At 44.2% G+C, this 20058-nt stretch overlaps 2 protein-coding genes across 2 annotated transcripts; both read left to right on the forward strand.

The window, feature by feature from the left end:
• Positions 1 to 1696: 1696 nt before the first annotated feature.
• LOC132461691 (SLIT-ROBO Rho GTPase-activating protein 3-like) lies at positions 1697 to 12985 on the forward strand. Its single transcript, XM_060056983.1, has 21 exons — positions 1697 to 3486; positions 3640 to 3811; positions 4353 to 4515; positions 4794 to 4856; positions 5072 to 5191; positions 5314 to 5442; positions 6003 to 6224; positions 6692 to 6793; positions 7136 to 7357; positions 8450 to 8534; positions 8654 to 8681; positions 8840 to 8933; positions 9023 to 9083; positions 9562 to 9639; positions 9871 to 9999; positions 10458 to 10563; positions 10948 to 11175; positions 11274 to 11320; positions 11505 to 11700; positions 11875 to 11923; positions 12141 to 12985. Exons 1-21 carry the CDS (start codon positions 3420 to 3422, stop codon positions 12285 to 12287), a joined length of 2508 nt encoding a protein of 835 aa, XP_059912966.1. The 5' UTR covers positions 1697 to 3419; the 3' UTR covers positions 12288 to 12985.
• A 201-nt stretch (positions 12986 to 13186) lies between these two features.
• Positions 13187 to 15634, forward strand: ssr4 (signal sequence receptor, delta). The gene is made up of 6 exons (XM_060057716.1): positions 13187 to 13348; positions 13575 to 13693; positions 13804 to 13878; positions 13975 to 14064; positions 14183 to 14248; positions 14987 to 15634. Exons 1-6 carry the CDS (start codon positions 13300 to 13302, stop codon positions 15089 to 15091), a joined length of 504 nt encoding a protein of 167 aa, XP_059913699.1. The 5' UTR covers positions 13187 to 13299; the 3' UTR covers positions 15092 to 15634.
• Positions 15635 to 20058: the final 4424 nt, after the last annotated feature.

Consider the following 20058-nt stretch of genomic DNA (forward strand, 5'->3'; position numbering starts at 1 on the left):
TTTCAAAAGGAATACACGGCACTGTTGCTTACGACGCTGTTTACTACCCTATCGGAAGTGACCGTTTAAAAGATTTAAATGTGCCAAGCATGTACTCTTTATTGTTGGCATTTTTCTACTCGTCACTGCAGTAGTCTTTGAACAGGAGGAATAACGTAGCCTTCGTTCAATCAGATGTCTTGATCCATCTATGAGCAACCATTAAGATGGGGATGTTTCCTTCCTCAGTTTCCCTTAATGTTGATAAAGATCAGCAGAGGAAGAATAACTGCAGCGTGCAACTGCATAGAGGAAGGAAGGGCAGAGAGGAGTCAGTGTTTGATAGTGAACATACTCCTCAGAGATGAGTGATGCAATCAGCACTTTGGCCATTTCTATTTTTGTAAGGTTTTCAAGTTTCAAATTCACCATCCATACACCATGTTTCTCACTTTCTTTCAATCAAGTACACAGCTTTGTTGAAACATTAACATGTTTTCAAGTTTGTGATCTTATACATTTTATATGGCTCCTAGTAATTGCATATAGCTGTCTTAACAACTTTTACTGTCTCTTTTGTTGTCACCAAACTTACTAATACTGTACAGAAAGTTAAGCATGGTTTCATAGATTCAAAAAGTAGTGGTGATCTCACAGCACTCACAGGGAATGCAGCATAGCTCCCGAGTCAAATTATGAGGGCAGATGCAAGCAGCTTGACTCAGGGACCTACCAGGCACTCGTGTCTCAAAGGGATTCTTTGAAAGTAAAGACTCTGGGGAATTGTCAAAATGACAAAGCGAAAGAATGAGTTTGTGTGTATGTTTGTGTGTGTGTAGGTATCTGTTTGTATGCAGACAAGCAACACAACAGAAAGGAAGATGGTGAGTTCCACCCACATGTGCCTGTGTCCAATGTGAGGGGGAGGTGAAACAGTTGAGGGCTTACTGTGCCATCAACTGGCAGCAGTTTGCTTAGTCTCGACTCGAACAAACTGGTTTGGACTACTCTAATGCTCAGGTAGGAATCCTATTTATGAATATTTTGTTTGGGAATGATTTCAATGTTTCGTTTTTATTTGATCCGGCTGGTGGTCTCTAATGACATGTTATTATCTTCAGAGTTGAGTTAACTTTGTTTCCACTACTACTACTACTACTACTATTACTACTACTACTACGACTTCACAGAGATAAGTTCATAAAATATGCTCAACGTTTTCCCAGCCACACACATTGTGAACTTGTTAGGAGAGCTCTGCTCCAGTATTCAGTACGAGACAAGCACAGACTAGTGTTCATAATTATTGTGACAGCAGCCTCCCATGCTTGAGGGGGGTGAATCAGTAATGATCACATAGAACAAGAATGAAGAGTCTTCTGGAAAAGTCTGACATAGTAAGGAAAAATAACATAGGCCGACAGTTTTGGGAGTGGTGGGGTGGGGGGTGTTGCAATATAGCTGTCATGTTTAAAACCGAATTTGTTGCATTGTTGAGTGGGGAAATGCTTTGAGTTTAGCTTTCGAAGAAAGGGGAAGTCAGGCAGAAAACTGTGAGGGGGTTAGGGTTAGGGTTCGGGATAGTGTGTGTGTGTGTGTGTGTGTGTGTGTGTGTGTGTGTGTGTGTGTGTGTGTGTGTGTGTGTGTGTGTGTGTGTGTGTGTGTGTGTGTGTGTGTGTGTGTGTGTGTGTGTGTGTGTGTGTGTGTGTGTGTGTGTGTGTGTGTGTGTAAAAAGATTAGAACTGTATAAACACACTAAAATGAGTTCCATTATTGCGGGGCTTCAGGGATGCTGGTTCCCGCACTATTCATTAGTCATGAGGTTTGATGTTGAGGTGAAAATGTTTGCTAATCTAAGGCACTTACAAGCCTGTCTAAAGCGTGTAGCACACTGCAGATTATGGCTGTCCACTAGGTATCGCTGTAGCCACAGTTAATCCAGATAACTATGTTTTGAATATAGGCCAATAGATAGCTTGTTTAGTACGTTAAACTCAAAGTTAAAGCGTAGTAACTTTCAACTCTAAATTGGTAAGTCATATTTTTAACGAGTTTAAAATCACTATTACATTTTTGACAGCTGGACGAAGATATGAATGATGGTTTCGCTTCAAGTTGTCCAAACAAATCCAACTAGCGTTGTGTTTTTACCATAATCACGAGGAGCGCCGAGGCAGGGTTGAGTTGTGAATTCTGGAAAAATCCACACGACTAGCTGCAAAATAGCTAACGTTAGCTACAGGTAGCAGGTAACAGAACAGCATAGGGTGGCCTGCCTAGCTATCTAGCACTGTAGACAACAAGCACAAACAACAGGTGCAGCCGAAGTTCCTGTTATCATTAAAACGGCGGTAATTTGTTAACTTGTTTTTTGTACAACTAAAAAAAGTCCATGTTCAGCAGTTGGAGGATTTGATTTGCTAATCTTAGGAAAACGCCCTTCCCTTTTCAGAAGGGCACTGAATTGATAATCCTCGTCTTTCCGGCAAGACAAAACAGAGCTAGATATTTGCTGAGTTTAAATTATTAGATCCGCTAAACGGTCATGTGATTGCAGGGGCCTCTGGCACCTAACTGTAGGCCTGGGAAGAGAGCCAAGACGCTAACGTTACACACAATGGCTTCTGTTTTCTCTTCCATTTGACAAGTTTACCCCTCCCTTCTTAATCCATATGGAAAGAGGCAAGGTTAGGTCATTTGTAATCGATGTCAATTATTCAACCGAAATATACCAACAACACATTGGTGAAAATGCAATATTTAATATAAAGTTCCATTAGGTTATGTGTAAGATCTAAATTTCAAATGTAAGTTATGTTTCTGTACTTCTTACGAAATAAAACGTAATGTCAACATATCCTTGCCTTAATTGTTGAATACAAAAAAAGTATCCTAGTATACTCTTGCAGGATATGTAGTCCTGTAATTTCTTCAAAGCGTTTCAGTACAAAATTATCTCAACCGTGTATTCTTCAACACACTACAACGCGTGGGCTTATGGTGGGCCTCTATTTTAAGGGCAGCCGAAATGTTGCTGGTGCTATTTTTGCACTTGTGCAGTAACGTTACTAGCGACGCAGCGGACAACACATGCCACCCAGCTCATTAGTGGACTTCCCGTCAACGGGGAAGAGCAGAGGAAGGGCCCGCTCATGAGATGTGTTACAGTAAGAGAAAAATATCTTTCTGTTGTAGGAGGAGACCGACCGTATCAATAGGAGGGGCTGACTGGTAGCAGTGTGTTTGAAGTAGGTTGTGCGATAGAGCCTGCTTCAGTAACAGATATAGGCCTTGGGGTTTTGTTGTGCTGAGAAAAGGTCCATGCAGGGCATTGTGCCTACTTGCACACATATACCACAGCATTGTGGGATTCTTGCGTTGCATGATGATGTCACTTTACTTTGTTTTGTTTAACAGAATCACACGCTGTTGGAGCGACGATGAGTTCCCACGTGAAGCTGAGAAAGGATAGGGTCGGTGTGGTGACCTACGACACACAAATCAAAGGTATATTACAATGATGAGCTTTGGGGAGCGGCGCTTGTTTTAGGGACAAAAGTCCTTACAAAATCGGTCTGAGCATGACTTCATATCCTGTCTGGCTTGTTTTTCTTTGTTTTGTTTTGTTTTTACTTTTGTCTTCTGTGTTCCCCTTTTCAGAGGTCCGCAGCCAGCTAGTTGACCAGCTGAAGGTTCTAGACCTGCAACTGGAGCACAAGACCCAGCAGATGCAGGACCTGAGTGAATACCTACGGCGGCGGGGGGAGATAGAGGGCGACTACGCCCGCTCACTGGAAAGACTCGCCGAAAAGTTCACGTCCAAGATCAAGAGGTTAGACTGTGGCCCAGCATCCTAATCGTGTGCGAAACCCTCTTGTACCAAAAGCCTGCATCACACTTGATCCTTGGCTTACTTCCTGCTACAGTGCCACCGGAGGCTGCAAATGCAATGAGAGGCGACGTGCCCGATTTACTTTATGTTGGAAGTGTATTAGATGTATGGCCAAAAGAACAAAGGACAGCTTGAGTCCAGTACGTCGACTTGCGACACCGCAGAAGGGCGTGACAAACATTGAACTTTGGTCAACTTAGGACATGCGGTGATCAGGGGCTGACTTGAATTTCATTTCCTGTTTTTAAGCACGTTGATCAACAGTCTTCTTGACTACGACAAACAGCCACAGACACTAGCCTTTTGCCTCTCATATTTTGAGCATCCTATTGCAGATAATATGAGCGGCTCCTGAGGGATACAAACCACAAAGGCCTTTTCTGCGTGGTCATCATAATCACAATGATATGATTGTTCTTAATTGTCAGCTCTCCCTCTCTCTGAATTGACCACCTCCTCTCCCTGTGTGCGTGTTTGCCAGGAAGGAGCCCAGTGGCCAGTCAGTGGCCCAGGTGTGGCGGTCCCTGCTGGCCCAGACTCGCCAGGAGGCCAGGGACCACAGTGGTCTGAGCGAGAGCTGCAGCAACCTGCTCATCCAGCCACTGGCTAACTGCCTGGAGTACACCCAGCGCCTCTCCAGAAAGGTACAACATCGGTTACTTGTCTGCACTTGTCTGGACTATTTGGAGGAAGCCTGCAATTCAAGCTATTCATGTGGCAGCACTAGGGATCAGCAGCTCCTTGTTCTATTAATTGCAGATGATGAACAAACCTAAAACTATTATTCAGATATTCTGAGCAGGGTGACTGTTGGCTTGTTTGCATCTTCCTCCAGTCCCTCCCAGGCACAACTCTACAGCTCTTGAGCGAACACGTTTGTTACTAACTTACGGGGGCTTTTGTTTTGTCTGTGTATTTCCAGAGTAAAGAGGTGTGTGCGCAGCTACAGGACGGACTGTTGAAGGTCACCATAGAGCTCCAAACAGTGCGTGAGCAAATGCAATCACCGAGCGAACTTCCATATGCAACATGCAAAACAAACAAGCGTTTAACTGAATATTGGTAGTGTGTGTGTGTGTGTGTGTGTGTGTGTGTGTGTGTGTGTGTGTGTGTGTGTGTGTGTGTGTGTGTGTGTGTGTGTGTGTGTGTGTGTGTGTGTGTGTGTGTGTGTGTGTGTGTGTGTGTCCTGTGTCTCTTTAGGCATGGAGGACATACTTGCAGTACTACTCAGACTTTATGTTGGCGGATGGGAAGCTGAAGGATGCAGAGAAACAGGAGGAAAAACAGAAAACCAAGAAAATGGAGAGGTTGATAGAAAAAGTAAAACGCCATGTTTAACCAACTTGCCGATGCGATCATCACCAACCTCGGCATTGCATTTTTGTGTACGCTTGAATCTGTCAATCGTCTCTTACGCGTCACTGTTGATGTCGGTGACACAGAGACAGGGCAAGGTCCAGGAGATCCAGGTGAAGTGCAGCAAGGCACGAAACGAGTACCTTCTGAACCTGGCCGCCGCCAACGCCTCAATGAACAAGTACTACCTTCAGGACATTTCCACGCTCATAGACGTGAGTGTCGCCCATTGGTTGAACCTGTGTCCATTCTTTCCCATTATGAATAGATTTGAATGGATTATAAAAACATAACGCACTTTGTAACGCAGTTCACAATGTAGCCGGGTGGCAGGATAGTTTTGTGGATATAAGATACTGGGCAATTCGCCGTCATAAGGATGTGGGTTTGATTCCCATGTCTTCAGCCTACCTGTAGGAATTCATGAGCAAGGTGCCTAACCCCTTGGATGAAAGCATCTACTAAAGGGCTTTTTATGGCTCAACGTTCCAACAACGACAAGGGGGTTACGGACCCCTTACGTCCTTGAGTACCCTCCTTGCGTCCACCGCAGGGGCCGGACGTGTGGCTCCCAAAAATCATAACCTTCCGTTGAAGGTTATGATTTTTTTCCGCAGCAGCAAGGGCTGTGATTGGTCGGCTTACTAACACCCGACGCAGAACCATAAACGTTCAAGACTGCGTCAAAGCGTCTGCGTGGTCATTGCGTTGCGGGAACGTGGAACCATAAAAAAAAGCCCTTAAGTGACCAAATAGTAATTCTTGCCTTCATTAGTGCGCAGACACGGGTTACCATCAAACGGTGGGCCGTGTGATGCGGAGCTACCTGTCACGGTGGAACCGCGCCCAGAAAAACCAGAGCACCGGGCTACAGCAAATCCAGGGGACCGTTTCTGGACTGGTCCAGAACATGGACCGAGACAACCTCCTGGAGACTCACAACAACACCTTCTGCCTCCCCCTCCGCTTCCAGTACCAACCCCACGACGGAGACCAGGTGTGTGTGTGTGTGTGTGTGTGTGTGTGTGTGTGTGTGTGTGTGTGTGTGTGTGTGTGTGTGTGTGTGTGTGTGTGTGTGTGTGTGTGTGTGTGTGTGTGTGTGTGTGTGTGTGTGTGTGTGTGTGTGTCCATCATAATAGGGCATACTTTTGTATGCCCTATTTGAAATAAATGTTCTTCCCTATGATTACCGTTAACAATGCAGACTGTAGATTGTCGCAGCTGTGTCATTGTATCTCGAAAGAGTTGTTTGCTGTTGAAGTTATTTCTGCTGCTTTGAGCACAAACAAACCAAATACCATCGGCTCCACTGTAATAAAGTGCTGGCAGAAAGCCCTGCTGCAGACAATATTCCAAATAGGGCAAATCACATAGACGCCCCAAAACATAGAGGCTGAATGGACGTTTGTGTTGTATGTTCTTTGTTGCGTTGAACCCTAAAACCCTTGACCCTGTGGCTCTCAGGTGTGTGAGGTGAGCACAGAGCACGAGCTGAGCACAGAGCTGGAGACCCGGTTCAAACAGATACAGAACAGGCTGACAACCGTCTGCCAGGAGACGGAGGAGGTACGTTGCAGCACCCGCCCCCCCCCCCCCCCCATCACCCCCACACCCGCACAGCCATCGCACTTAGCTCCGCAAGGTCTACCGACGCCTTGGGGTGACCAGAGAGATTCAAAGCTTTGCCTCACTCCTTCTCCAACTCCTCTTCCCCTCTGTCTCCCGCTCCCAACCTTCTCTGTCTGTCCCTCCTGTCCTCTCTGGCTCTTCCGACTCTCATCTCTGTGTCCCTCCTACCCGCACTCTCTCCCTCCTCCCTCTGTATCATTCCTCCCCCCCTCTGTCCCCCACTTCTTATCCCTCTGTATGCCTCTCTTCACCCCCCTGCGTCTCCCACCTGGCCCCCAGTCTGGGAAAGGCCTGATGGTCGGCCACTCCTCGCTGCTGGAGATAGTCTCTGACGACGACCTGGAGCCTAGTGGAGGAGGTGGTGGTGGTGGTGGTGGCGGCGGAGGAGTTGGTGGTGGCACCAGTTGCTCTCAGGAAGAGGGCGCAGAGAACCAGGCAAGCAAGCCCAGTGCAGCCCGGCGGAGAGCCAACCAACAGGAGATTGAGCAACTCTATCTCACCGTGAGTCCATAATGCACAGTATTTACAATGTGGGTTGTTTGTGGGATTGCACCAATCAACTGAAACCAGACAGGTTTTCCTCCTAGCACACAAACAGTGAACAGACGTTCAACTAACAATTTGCAGATTACAGGAAACATTAAGTGACTGAAAAACAAATAAGAGTAGTCCTTAGTTGCACATCCCTATGTAAGTGGAAACTATTGAAACATTTATAACCTCATAGGAAAAGGCTGCAAACCGCTCTTCTGCTCTGTTAAGCATAAACCAAGTGTTGGATATTCCAACGATTGCAGCCACCGTATTTGCATGTCTGCATGGAATTTTAGTAGCCTATATTAATCGATGTGAAATGGTTAATGCTGCCTTTGCTTACTGGTTATTTATGCTGTTTGATGTTTAAATTCTTGTATCTTTGGCGACAAATTTACTTTATATCAACTTGTTTCCGTGTGTGCAGAACATTTACATAGGCTGGAATTTGTTGAATTACTTTTGTGAGTATTTTTGGAAATAATAAATAAGGATGTGTGGAAGAGGGAAGTGTCTTCAGTCACAGCAGCAGGTGTTCAAACGGCTTTCTTTCGTCATTTGAATGAGTATTTCCATTGAAATGTCAACATAAGCCCTCGGTCGATGAACGTGTGCCCAAGTGCCAAGTCTAAGCAAATGATGTTGATACATGTTTTATGAAAGTAAACTCCTAGAATTCCAATGTAAATGTAATGTAAAGCCTATCGGCTAAATAATTATTAACTGCTTGTATTCTATTATTATACAAATATCTTGATATTTGATGATATAGTACTAGGTTTTATGTGCAAGATATGAAGCAACACTGGCTTTATAAACCTGGCTGCCACATTTTAAACAAATGTGTGGAAAAAAACTGGACAATTCGAGGCTGAGAATCGCCAATCAGTATCTTTGTCGACCCATTTCCTTTTTTTATTTTTTTAAATGGCATTCAGAATTGTCCAAGATAAACCATGATTGGTGCGTCCCGTGTTGCTTGGTAAGGGTAAGTGGTTGATAAGCGGAAAAAACTGACTATTGCTAACCGGGACAAATTGTTTCCAACTTGTTTTTCAGAAAGTAAAGGAGTACCTGCTAGGGAGTTCATTGGCATCCAAACTTCAGGCTAAGCATGATTTGCTTAAAGTAGCAGTTGAAAAAGGTACGGTCTGATATTTACTGCGGTGTACGTCAAAGTTCCGTTCCCCACTATTGTCACATCTCAAGTGTCGCCACATTTCTGAGAATTGTATCATTTCCTTAATTCTTTCCTCCTTCCAGCTCAAGCAACAAATGGTCAACAGCGCAGGTGAGCCTGCATTTGTTTGCAGTCTTCTAATCAAGTGAAAGGGGAAAGCACAAATACAGCCATGTACTAGTGAATCTTGTTCATTGTATGTATGGGCTTAATAAAAATTCTTTAGTAGGTTACCTGGCTATTTAAGATAATGTCCTTTCCATCTACAGGCTTAATCCAAAGTCTGTGCATATGAGGAGGAACCAGTCAAAGGCCAACTTGAGTCACAAACCTTTCAGTAGCGACATCCTTCCATTCATACAAGTAACAATCAACTCTTTATCATTATGACTCATCGTGGATGCTGTTTCAATACCTGAATCTGTCAAAAACATATAAACGTGTTCTTCAAGGCTTCAGGACAGGTAATCCCGGAAGTTGTTGAGAGCTGCATTCGCTTCATCAACCTGAAGGGTGAGTCAGGCCAGAGCTTATAGCTCTCGGGGCTTCATCATTAGGTCTTACCTTGTATTGTGATCATTTACTTACTTGAAAAATATTAACTGGATACCCTACATCAGGGGTCACCCACCTTCCTGAACTTGAGAGCTACTTCAAGTGTACTGAGTAATACGAAGGGCTACTTGTTTCATACAAACTTCCTGAATACCAAAGTTGCACGGCTTTCTCAGAAATGAATGCGCACGACATTGAACCTTTGAGACAACTTTTGAGTTCAGATAGAACGTGCACTGCGGGCGAATCGTGTGGTCCCTGCTGGTGACCCAGCTAATCGCTGCGGGCTGTCATCAACCCTTTCCTGTTAAAACCACATTGTCACCAAAAAATCACACAAATGCTTCTAGAACAGATTGCATACACTAGCTTGAGTACGCTTTTGTTTGTTTGGTTATGAATATTATGCTGATCGACAAAAGTCGCTTTCTGTCAGGTCTCCACCATGAAGGAATTTTCAGAGTTCCTGGTTTACAAGCAGAGATCATCAGCCTGAGGGATGCCTTTGAGAGAGGTAGATGTGTGTGTGTGTGTGTGTGTGTTTTATTTTTGTGTGCTTTTGTGTCTCTTTCGTGGTTTGTGTGTGGTGCTTTTTCTGTGTGTTTGTGTGTTGTTTTCTTCTGGTCTGTGTGTGTCGTGGGATTTTGCACGTGTGTGGGTTTCCTGGTGAGAACCATGAGATGTAGCCCCTCCTTTTGAGAGCGTGTAATAATGTGGGGCAGTGTGCTGTGGGGCTGTGCTGCAGGAGAGGACCCCCTGACAGACCAGCCGGTCGACATGGACTCGGTGGCGGGGGTGTTAAAGCTCTACTTCAGAACCCTGAAGAACCCCCTGTTCCCTTTAGAGAGCACCTCACAGCTGCTAGAGGCCTTCCGTAAGTGTGTGTTGTGTGTTTTTGTGTGTGCGTGTGCCAATGCGTTTTGGCTTGGTGGCTGACTTTTTGATTAATGGATTTAGACTCTGTCCATTTTGATCTGTATCTCTGTAGAAGCTATTTTATAATTGCTCCCCACAAGTTGGGAAACAAACTTGTTTGCCTGTTTTTGCACGTGCTTTGATCAGCAACTCGTTTTGTCATTGATTTAATCTGTGTTTACTGAATACTAATATGTCGCTCTTGTCGAATAGGAAAATCCTATTTACCAATCTGTAAAGAAAGGGAATCTGTGAAAAGATCACCTCTAGCAATTTGCAAATACAGTTGTTGGGGAGGCATTATTCTTAGCATGCTTGGCCCTGTTGCTGTGTTGAAACATGTACGTGTGAATGGGTGTGTCAGCATGCAAAGGCTTACTCAATTTTTCCCTCATCTCGCTCTCTCGCCTTTCACAGAAATGGAGAGTGAGACAGAGGAAGTGGCTCATCTGAAATTGGTCATCTCCGCCTACCCTGCTCCTCTCGTCGTAGTCATGAGATACCTCTTTGCATTCCTTAACCAGTATGTACCTTAACGCTTCACACCAAGTTCTGGGAACTGGTAACCTCTAACTGGTGTTCAGCAAAAAAACAACAAACATGCAACTTAAAGAAACCCGCAGCAGATGTAATGAGGAACCTGGAGGAAGAGGAAGAATATATTTTTAGCGCTGCGGTACAGCTACCGTTTCTATTACACACTGTGGCGAACCAGTACGATTATAAATAAATGCCCATGATAAAGTAAATAAGACGATTAACTCAATTAGCAGACATTCTACCATTTCAGCTCCACACATCATCTGACATGTTTCTCCTCTCTTCCTCACTCTGATCCCTTTTTTAATTTCTCTAAATTGGATTTGGGAAATCCTATTGAGTTTTTAACGAAAGTCCCTGCCCGCAGCTTGTCCCAGTACAGTGACGAGAACATGATGCAGCCCTACAACCTGGCCGTGTGCTTCGGCCCCAGTCTGTTGAGGGGGGCGCCGGACGAGGACGTGGTTACGCTGCAGCCTCAGATCAACGCGCTGGTGAAGAGCATAATCCTGCAGCACGAGAGTGTGTTCCCCAGCCAGGCCGAGGTACAGGGGCCCGTGTATGAGAAATGCATGACACTGGAACAGGACGACTGGTGAGACCACATGCAGATTTGTATTGTGTTCACGCACACAAAGTCACAAGCAAGCAATTTCTTGAGGACTAACTCCTAATCGTCACTTTGTTCTTCAGTGAGCCAATCCTAGAGGATGGAGACGGGGATGCAGAATGTTTACAGGGTAAGGGGGATTTGATCCTCTTAAGTCTTCCAACACTGATTGTGTATCCGCGCTGCTGCTCTTTGATATGACCCTCGGGCACCCTCTCTCCATTCCATGCTGTCACCCATGCTTTCTTCTTCTTCATTGTCGTGCTGTTTGTTTCCTGTGGCTGTTGTTAAGTGAACCATGCTGTCGGTTTTAGATCCAGGAGACCCGCTACCGACGCAGAGAAAAGGAGAGCGCTCTCGCTCCGTCAGCAGGAGCTCCTCGGAAAAGAGGCGGTCCCGACACGAGCCAACAGGGGGCAGCTTCAGCAAGGGAGCAAATTTCTTCAACTTGAAACTTCCAATCGGCCCACAGGCCAGGCCCTCCCCCCATTCCCCCGGCTACATCAGACGGTAGGTTTAGGCCCAATCCCATTTCTACCCCTTACCCCTCCCCCTTGTTTTGAAGGGGGAAGGGGTAAGGGGTAGAAATGGGATTGGGCCTTAAGATTTGTTTCGGCTCACTTTGGAATTTTGTGTGAATTTTTAATATAAGCTTTAGTTAATTATCAATGTTGTTTTCCTCAGGGGACAGAACAACTCGCCTTCTGAAGAAGTGACGGTCCTCGTTGACAAGGTCTGTTCTTTGTTTCTCAATTAAGTATTTTTTTTTTCAAGTCAATTATCCCACGAATGGCTGGCAGCAGTGTATTGGCATCCATTATTGGAAACCCACTGAGTCGAAAGTAATGAAAGGCTCCCTGGGGGAAGAAGTAGTCCCAAGAATAATGGGAGCCATTGTTTCATTACTCCCTTTTCATCTTTATCATCCTATCGTTTGTTTAATCCCACAGGAGATCTGGGCCCAGATGGACACAGTCTTTAAAGAGCTTCTCAATCGACAAGGGGTCCAGGAACCCCCCTCTTCCTCCTCTTCCTCTACCGTCCCCGCCGCCTCCTCTCCGTCTGCCCAGAGCCAGTCGAAGAAGAAGAAAGCATGAGGACAGAGTGGAGCCTGAGGGGGCTTTTAAGAAGGGCAGATCAACTAAACATAGAAGAGAAATGGATAAAAAGAAAGGAATCAAAGAGCGACATGTGTGAGCATCTGTTTAAGTTATTGGAGAGAATGTGTGTTGTTTGTTGTGTCTTTTGTGTTTAAGAGACGTATCTCACTGTCTAACAATGACTTCTGTGGATATGTGTGGCAGGAAAGCTTTAGTTTATGTTTATACAGCGCACCCTTGTGGTTACTGCACAGAACAAGATGGTAGATTTTTCAAGCTATTATTCATACAACAGACTGGATTGAGATATTGAGCATTTATTTTTTGTTTGTTTTTTTACCGTTCTACATGATAAAATACTTGACATGCGCCCATTTCTTTCGGCTGTTTGTATGGGATAATAATGGTGTTTTAGGCCTTTCAACACAAATAGGCCTTGTGTTGAACTTTGAAGGCCAAACTATTAAAAGTGCTCTTAATCAAAAAAAAAATCACTCTCGACCATGAAGGGGTGTCACTCACGCTAAACAAACGGAACTAACACATACACGCATCAATTCAACCTGCTGTCCAAAAAGATGGGGTCACTTATACATTAGATAAACTGTGAAATTTTGATTTTGTATTTGTACTGATCAGTATACGATTTTATTTTCACGTGGTGAACTGATGGATAATAAAACAATATGCCAAGATATGACTTGTGTCTTTTTATAGCATTTAAAAAAAAAACATTGATTAGCTTAAATACATTTGATGAGGGTCCAACAATATAACAATATTGTAAATGTACTAATTAAATAACTTTTCAAAAAAAGATGAATGAAAAATGATAGTTTGTCAGATAGAGATCAAATGACGTGTCAATACAAATCCTACCCACAATGCGTTTCGCGAATTTTGTACACGTCATTACAGTGCACCGGTCTGAAAGCTGAGGTGGACTTCAGGCAGAAAAAAGGAACAGACGTGTACCTCAAGTTCTAGTGAAACATTACCAGAAATCGTCATGTTCAGAATAGCAGCTTTCTTCGCACTTTTAGTGTGTGCCTGCTCGGGTAAGTTAACGAAGGCGATACTTATTTTTGTCGATTGAATGTCTCTTCTTGCTAGCGCTCGCATGCCAAACTCGTATCCTCAGTGTGTTACTTCTGTTTACCGACGTGTTTAACCAAGCTTTATGTAGGTTGACTATAATAAACTATAATATATACATGGCATATATTATAATAATACACATGGCAGCAATACATCCCAACATATGCGTTCCTTTCTTGAGTTTAGCTGATAGCTGCACAGATCCAGTGATCAGCCCCTCGGCCTACACGACCAACGACGCTGTTATCTCATCCGAGTCTGTCTTCATTGTTGAGCTGAGTCTGGCCTGTGCAAACGGAGCCCAGGTAAATGTTCATCTCCACAGTAGTTTGTTTGAACCTATAATAAAGTGATCTTCTGAGGAGCGGCTCCTTGCCTTTTATGCTCTGTGACACGCAATATCCTTTGTCACCAGAGTGTGGCGCTGTATGCTGACGTCAATGGAAGACAGTTCCCAGTGACAAGAGGCCAGGATGTTGGCAAATACCAGGTAGGACTCTAAACCGCTATTCTTTGGTCAATGAACCCAGCACTTAATTTTTTTTATTGACAAAATATTTGGTTGCACCACAACCATGTGTCTTAGGTGTCTTGGAGCCTTCCTCACAAACAGGCCAGTTCTGGAACTTATCAAGTGAAATTCTTCGATGAGGAGTCCTACAGCTCCCTGCGCAAGGTATGTCTCTGCGTCACATGTCAAATAATGTACTCATCGTGATGTACAGGCAATGAGCTGCGGATACGACCTTGACCAAGACAACCGGTAGTCAATGTCTGTACTGCATGCTTTTCAGGCTCAGAGGAACAATGAAGACGTTGCTGCCATTCAGCCCCTCTTCTCCGTCAACGTTGATCACAGGGTAAGTTTTCTCTACAGTAGTCCCTGTAGGTAGGCACTCGCAATGAACCAGGCTTATTGAGGGGCCAGACTTTTGTAAATTGACCAGTTGTTGGCAGTCTATACACTGGAGGAATGTGTTTCCATCTGGATAAAACTCCACAGATGGCTTTGGGGAGACCCATTGCAGGACTGAACTTTAAATGTTGTTCAAGTTTGTTGCTATATTAGGACTGTGGGAAATTGTCTGACTGAAATGACTAAAGAGAGAATTAAAGAATGATTTAATTATTAGTCATTCTTCCATCTTAATATCCACCATGTGCGCTGATGGCTGTGCATGGTGCAGAATGCATTGCAATATAAATTGTTATGTGTTTGGATATAACACAAAAAAAAATGTTGGCCTACTTATTTTCTAAGACTTATTCTATTGTTTGTAACTGGATCTTTTGAAATGTGAGACTTTATTTTAGCTACCACATTATTGCAATAAACAAAGCCAGACCAACTTACAAATGCAAAATTGGAAAGCAGGTTCATAAGGAAGATGGAATACCCAATGTTGTCCATGATTGGAAGAAATTTGGTGCAATAAAGGAAACATTTTCACATTGACCTTGAGTGGTCTAGAATCCAAGAAATGCTTGAAATGTATGTTTGGATAGCTGTGTTAATTTGAGGGCTTCATTTCTGGTGTTCTGTTTTCAATTTTCTAACTCCTGTTATTTTATTTATTTTTTTCCCTTTTTGACCACAGGGCGCCTGGAATGGCCCATGGGTGTCTACTGAGGTGCTGGCAGCAGTCGTTGGTATCCTGGTCTACTACCTCGCCTTCAGTGCAAAGAGTACCATCCAGGCATAGAGGAATGAGACGAAGCAATGTTAACACCAACGGATCTTTACAAAGAATATTGAATTCTGGCGGGACGTGTCAAGCAGTCCATGGTCCAGAATATTGTCATAAGTCTCATTTTCTGAGATGTGGAGATAGAGCAGTGGTAATTTTGTATTTTTTGTTTTTGTTTTCTTTCACAGACCGTGTCTGTGACAAACTTTTTTAAGATTTGGACCAGTATAGTTATTTCGGAAGAATACAGAAGAAAAAACACGTGCATGGTTTACATGTGTTTTTAATCGTCTCTCAATAGCTCAAAATGTCCCCTTTTTAAGCAAGGTGTCTGAAATGATTTGCAAACTAATTCCCTTCTCTGTGTGTCAGCAGCATTTGGGTTGAGTTCTGTACAGATATGCTCCAAACCGATTAGTCTAGATGGCTGAGATTTGACATAAATCCATGATCAAAGTTGTGACTCCACTGGATGGCCTAAAGAGGTCAAACATTGTGTTTGTGTCTCATGCTCATTGCGGTTCACTCAATAAATGGTCTGTTTTTGTCCAAGTGTGATGTGTTGATGTTGTGTCTTGAAGTTCAGCAACATATGGGGGTTCCAATTTCAGTTTAGGCAGACCAGAATATATTTATGGTCTTGGTTCCATAGCAACATATTTCATAAAATGTTTTTTTTTTTTTTTTGGATTGTGTGAAGTGACTCTTCAACCCTGTGGTACAGAGTTTTATTCCACTCATAACTACTAGAACATGCAACCTCCACTCAAGCTGTTGCGATCTGCAGCAGGAATGTCTTAAACATGAATTACTTTTATGGACCATTCTGGTTTGCATAGTGAAAGAGTCCAAAACCTATTCTAAAATAATTTCTCCTTAGATTACCTACTTTTCTTTATGTAGTGAAGTATTGACTACATAAAAAGTATTGACTACATTACCTCCATTTGGTAAGTCATGGCCACAAACAATCTTTGAAGCACAACTTTTAAAACGTTGAAAGTACACGAAAAAATAAAGGAAACGTTTATTCCATTAGCACCTCCCCTGAGGTTATCGAGGGGGTAATGGAGTCTTGAGGGGGAAAGCTGCTTCCGCCACTGTTTATGTACATCAGAAAAACCAAAAAGAGTTGTTTTCCAGCTTCCTTTTTCTACCGTTTGTAATGGTCTGTTTAGACGTTGATGATCCTTTGGTCCCATCAATATACTGTAAGATATTTATGAATTTCCGCTTCAACGTCATAGGCTGGAGGTTAATTAAGCTCAAGTTAATAACCGCTCCACAGCCAGTGTTATATTTAGGCTTTAATATTCAAATGGACGTTTTTTTGGTCAATACTGAGGCAACCAAAGTCAACACTTTGTCATTGACCTCCGATTTAATAGGAACTGACTACACGAAAAAGTGCATAGATATTGAATTGCCTGCAGTACTGTACGTTAAGCACTAAGTGGCAGCTGTGAGCTTCATTCCAAGCTTCCTAGCTGTCACCCTCCCAACACATATCAATGTCTGGCAGATATCTGTTATTGCTATATCATGATTCCCCCTAGCATGTATAATACCACGTACCGTTATAATGCATTGCATATTTGGCCCTGCTTCATGAAGATTTCTTAGTATTACATCTGTCATGTGTGTAATTGCATCAAACTGTACTGAACATGTTTATCTGTTCTTGGCTGAAGCATAGATGTAAACTTAGCATTTCTATTTTTGTATTCAGCCAGTGGGAACGAGTGTGTGCACACAGGGTACAGCTGAACTTAGTCTTCAGTGAACTTTCTTTGCAGTGCAACAGTAAATTCTCTGCGCTTCCCTTGAGTGAAATTGTTTAAATTAGTGGAAATATGGGAGGCAGACATTAAACGTCCCATAACAAGGAATATCCACAGATCATCCATGTCATGCATGTCTAAAAGCCACAGGCTGGAACACTCTACATTATGTAAGCATATCTTGGCTTTTGTTTTGTTACCTTAGTGAAGTAACAATAGAGCCATGACTATGTTACTGGTTCATGACAAATGCTCCAGGAACTTCCTCTTGGAATCCTCTTTCACACTGTGGAAAGACGGACAGAATGGTAATGGTCAACGAAAAACATGCATAAAAGAAAATGGTTTAAAGCTACCACAGGAAAGGTTTAGGCTCTGAGATAGGTGTATTTTATGTGCCATCTGGCTTGCAGTGCGGTCAACAAAACAGGAAAACCAAGAATAACAACAATTTACAAATTAGGGAATTTGGCCAACTCAGATTAACACAGCATGACGATCGCATGAAGTAGCCTAGTCCTTCTAAAAAAAAAAGGTGTGTGTGTGTGTGTGTGTGTGTGTGTGTGTGTGTGTGTGTGTGTGTGTGTGTGTGTGTGTGTGTGTGTGTGTGTGTGTGTGTGTGTGTGTGTGTGTGTGTGTGTGCGTGTATGCATGCGTGTGCGTGTGTGTGTGCTGTGAGGCAGAGCAAAGCGGGCCTGTCAGAGGTGTTTGAGATGTGGACTTAGGGTTAGAGTCAGACCCCGATAGGTTAGCGGTATTCAGCAGTGTCGAAACCGGCGTCAAGCGGTCTCTCTCATCATGCTTTCTTGGGCTACAGTAGCGTTTACCCGCTGCTCATTTTTCACACGTTAGCCCGGCGGAGCAGCCCTTTGTAAACAGACCTCCCTGACTAGAGAATGGGCCGAAACAGCGTCGGTCACGCCGGGGTTCTGATCCGTGAAATCCAAATGAAAACTGTTTTGGATGGAATTACTTCAGGGCTTTACACGGGGAGAAGGCGAGACATGTTAATACCTTTTTTCAACCGGAAAAAATGTCAATGTGCTTAGCATCACAGTCTAGGGCCTTTTGTTCTTGTAAGTCGTTATCCCTTGCTTCCTGTCTTCCTTTTAGGTATGGTTTAGGGCCGCTTTGAGTAGGGAAAGGGGCGATGGACTTATGAAAACAAACCATATATGGGGACAGATCTTTTCCCCCCACTTTTCTTTGAAAACAACTTATCCCAGCATTAGGGCCCGAAACTCTCTCCAATGATTTCCCACCCTTAGGTCAGCAGCAATAACACAGCATTGTTCTATAGCATTCCTTCAGTTGTTTCATTGGATAAGAGCGATGAAATACTCTATATGGGAGACCATTATGAAACACACCTCTGTTGCTCATACATTTTGTGTGTCTTTTACGCTCATAAAACAATACACATCCTGATTCTGCTGACACAACCCGACAGGTCATGTCAAACTAGAAATGAATGCATGGAGAAAAGTCACGTACATTCCGCCCTGTGGAAGAGCATTGAAAGATGTAAGTGCAAGTGGTAAAACTGAGAATTATTGTTTCCCTGGGGCGAAAACCTTTTCATTTACCGCTACCCCTCATTATTAGTTTAACGTTTTCTTTATCGGCAATAAAAAGAGACCATATGGCTAAACGTGGCGTGAGATCACCCTGCAAACAGCTACTCCCTCTGCATATTCACCTCCCTGGTGTGTGAATGCCTTTAATGGGAGAAAGTGTATTTGCGTAAATCATACACTCCCCAAAAAAGAAATGAATGGGTGTTCTGACAGCAGCCACTGGCCACGATACCAAACCAGATAAGGAAAGGTGAAATACGGACCAATACTTTTATTTAGATTTTTATGTGTGCCCGCCCAGTGTTATGAAACATTAAGACCGGGGCGCGGCTCCTCTTGGGTTAAAGGGGATGGAGAAGTGTATCCAGGCCAGTACAGGCCTACCGCTGTCTTGGAATGACACAAACACTCACACAAACACACACACACACACACACACACATATACGCACACACACGCACACACACGGGGGGGGGGGGAGGTTGGGGATCAGCTTTGAGAAGCTCCTCGGAAGCGGATCTTATTTCTACTGACTTGGTGAAGACTGCTGAGCAGGATCCCTCCCATCCCTTCAGGCCATTGGCTCATGCAGATCACGTGGATGACGATAATGGATTTGAATTGCCATAGAGCTCACCTGCAGGGCCCTGTCCTTGTGTGCACGGTGGAGATCAGGTGCGGTGTCATTCATCTCTCTGATGCCTTGCCCTGTCACGCAGCCGGCATGCTGGCAGGAAGTTGCCCCTCCCCCCCTAATGAAGCGGCGACCTTGAGTTTACACATCGGCACTGCATCGCCCGACACGCCGTAAAAACACACAGAATACGAGAAGCGTACACACACACACACACACACGTGTACTCAGACATCCACTTTTCTGCATGCACTGTAAACACACACCCACGTACAGCAAGATTCCATTAACAGAAGGTCGGCGACGGCATGAATTGAGGTCCAATAATTTAACACTTTGACACCGATGGAGATAAATAATCAGTCCGTTGTGTAATCAATAATGTTTGGTCATCCTCTGTGATCGAACGATTAGCCTTTTCAGGAGTTCATATTTATAGCTCCTATACGGCATGTAGAAGCACTCTGTGGGTATTTGCGTCAGTGTTATTTTCAGGCACCCAAAGTAGGCTACATTCATTATGTAGTCGTTGAAAGAACCTCTAAAAGGCTGTGTAGGCAGCTTAATGCAAAGCAGAGTGTGTCTCTTTCCTGGCCCATCACTCTGAGTGATCGCCTCGCCCCCACCCTCGCCCCCCTTCACCGCCAACCCCCCTACCCCCCCTTTTTTTTCCAGACAGCCAAGAATCATCCTCTGACCTTTCAACTTCCTGCCAGGAAAGAGGAACACACACCAACACACGGACGGGTTTTGTAAGCCGTCGCTCCGTTTCCTGATCCGACAAAGACAGAGACATGCAGCGCTGTTGATGCTGCGGCGACCTCTTGGCTTGGCACGGAATCAAAGAGCCACAGCATCACTCCTTCACCCTGACCTGCTTAGAGGGGAAGGTGAGGCGCCTGTTCTCGTTCGACCTCCACCCCCCTTGGAACCCTCGAGACACCGAAAAAGCATCCCGGTGGCTGACCTGCTGAGTGACTCTCAGCCCCC

The sequence above is a fragment of the Gadus macrocephalus genome, chromosome 1 (assembly GCF_031168955.1).
Source record: "Gadus macrocephalus chromosome 1, ASM3116895v1".
Taxonomy (NCBI): domain Eukaryota; kingdom Metazoa; phylum Chordata; class Actinopteri; order Gadiformes; family Gadidae; genus Gadus; species Gadus macrocephalus.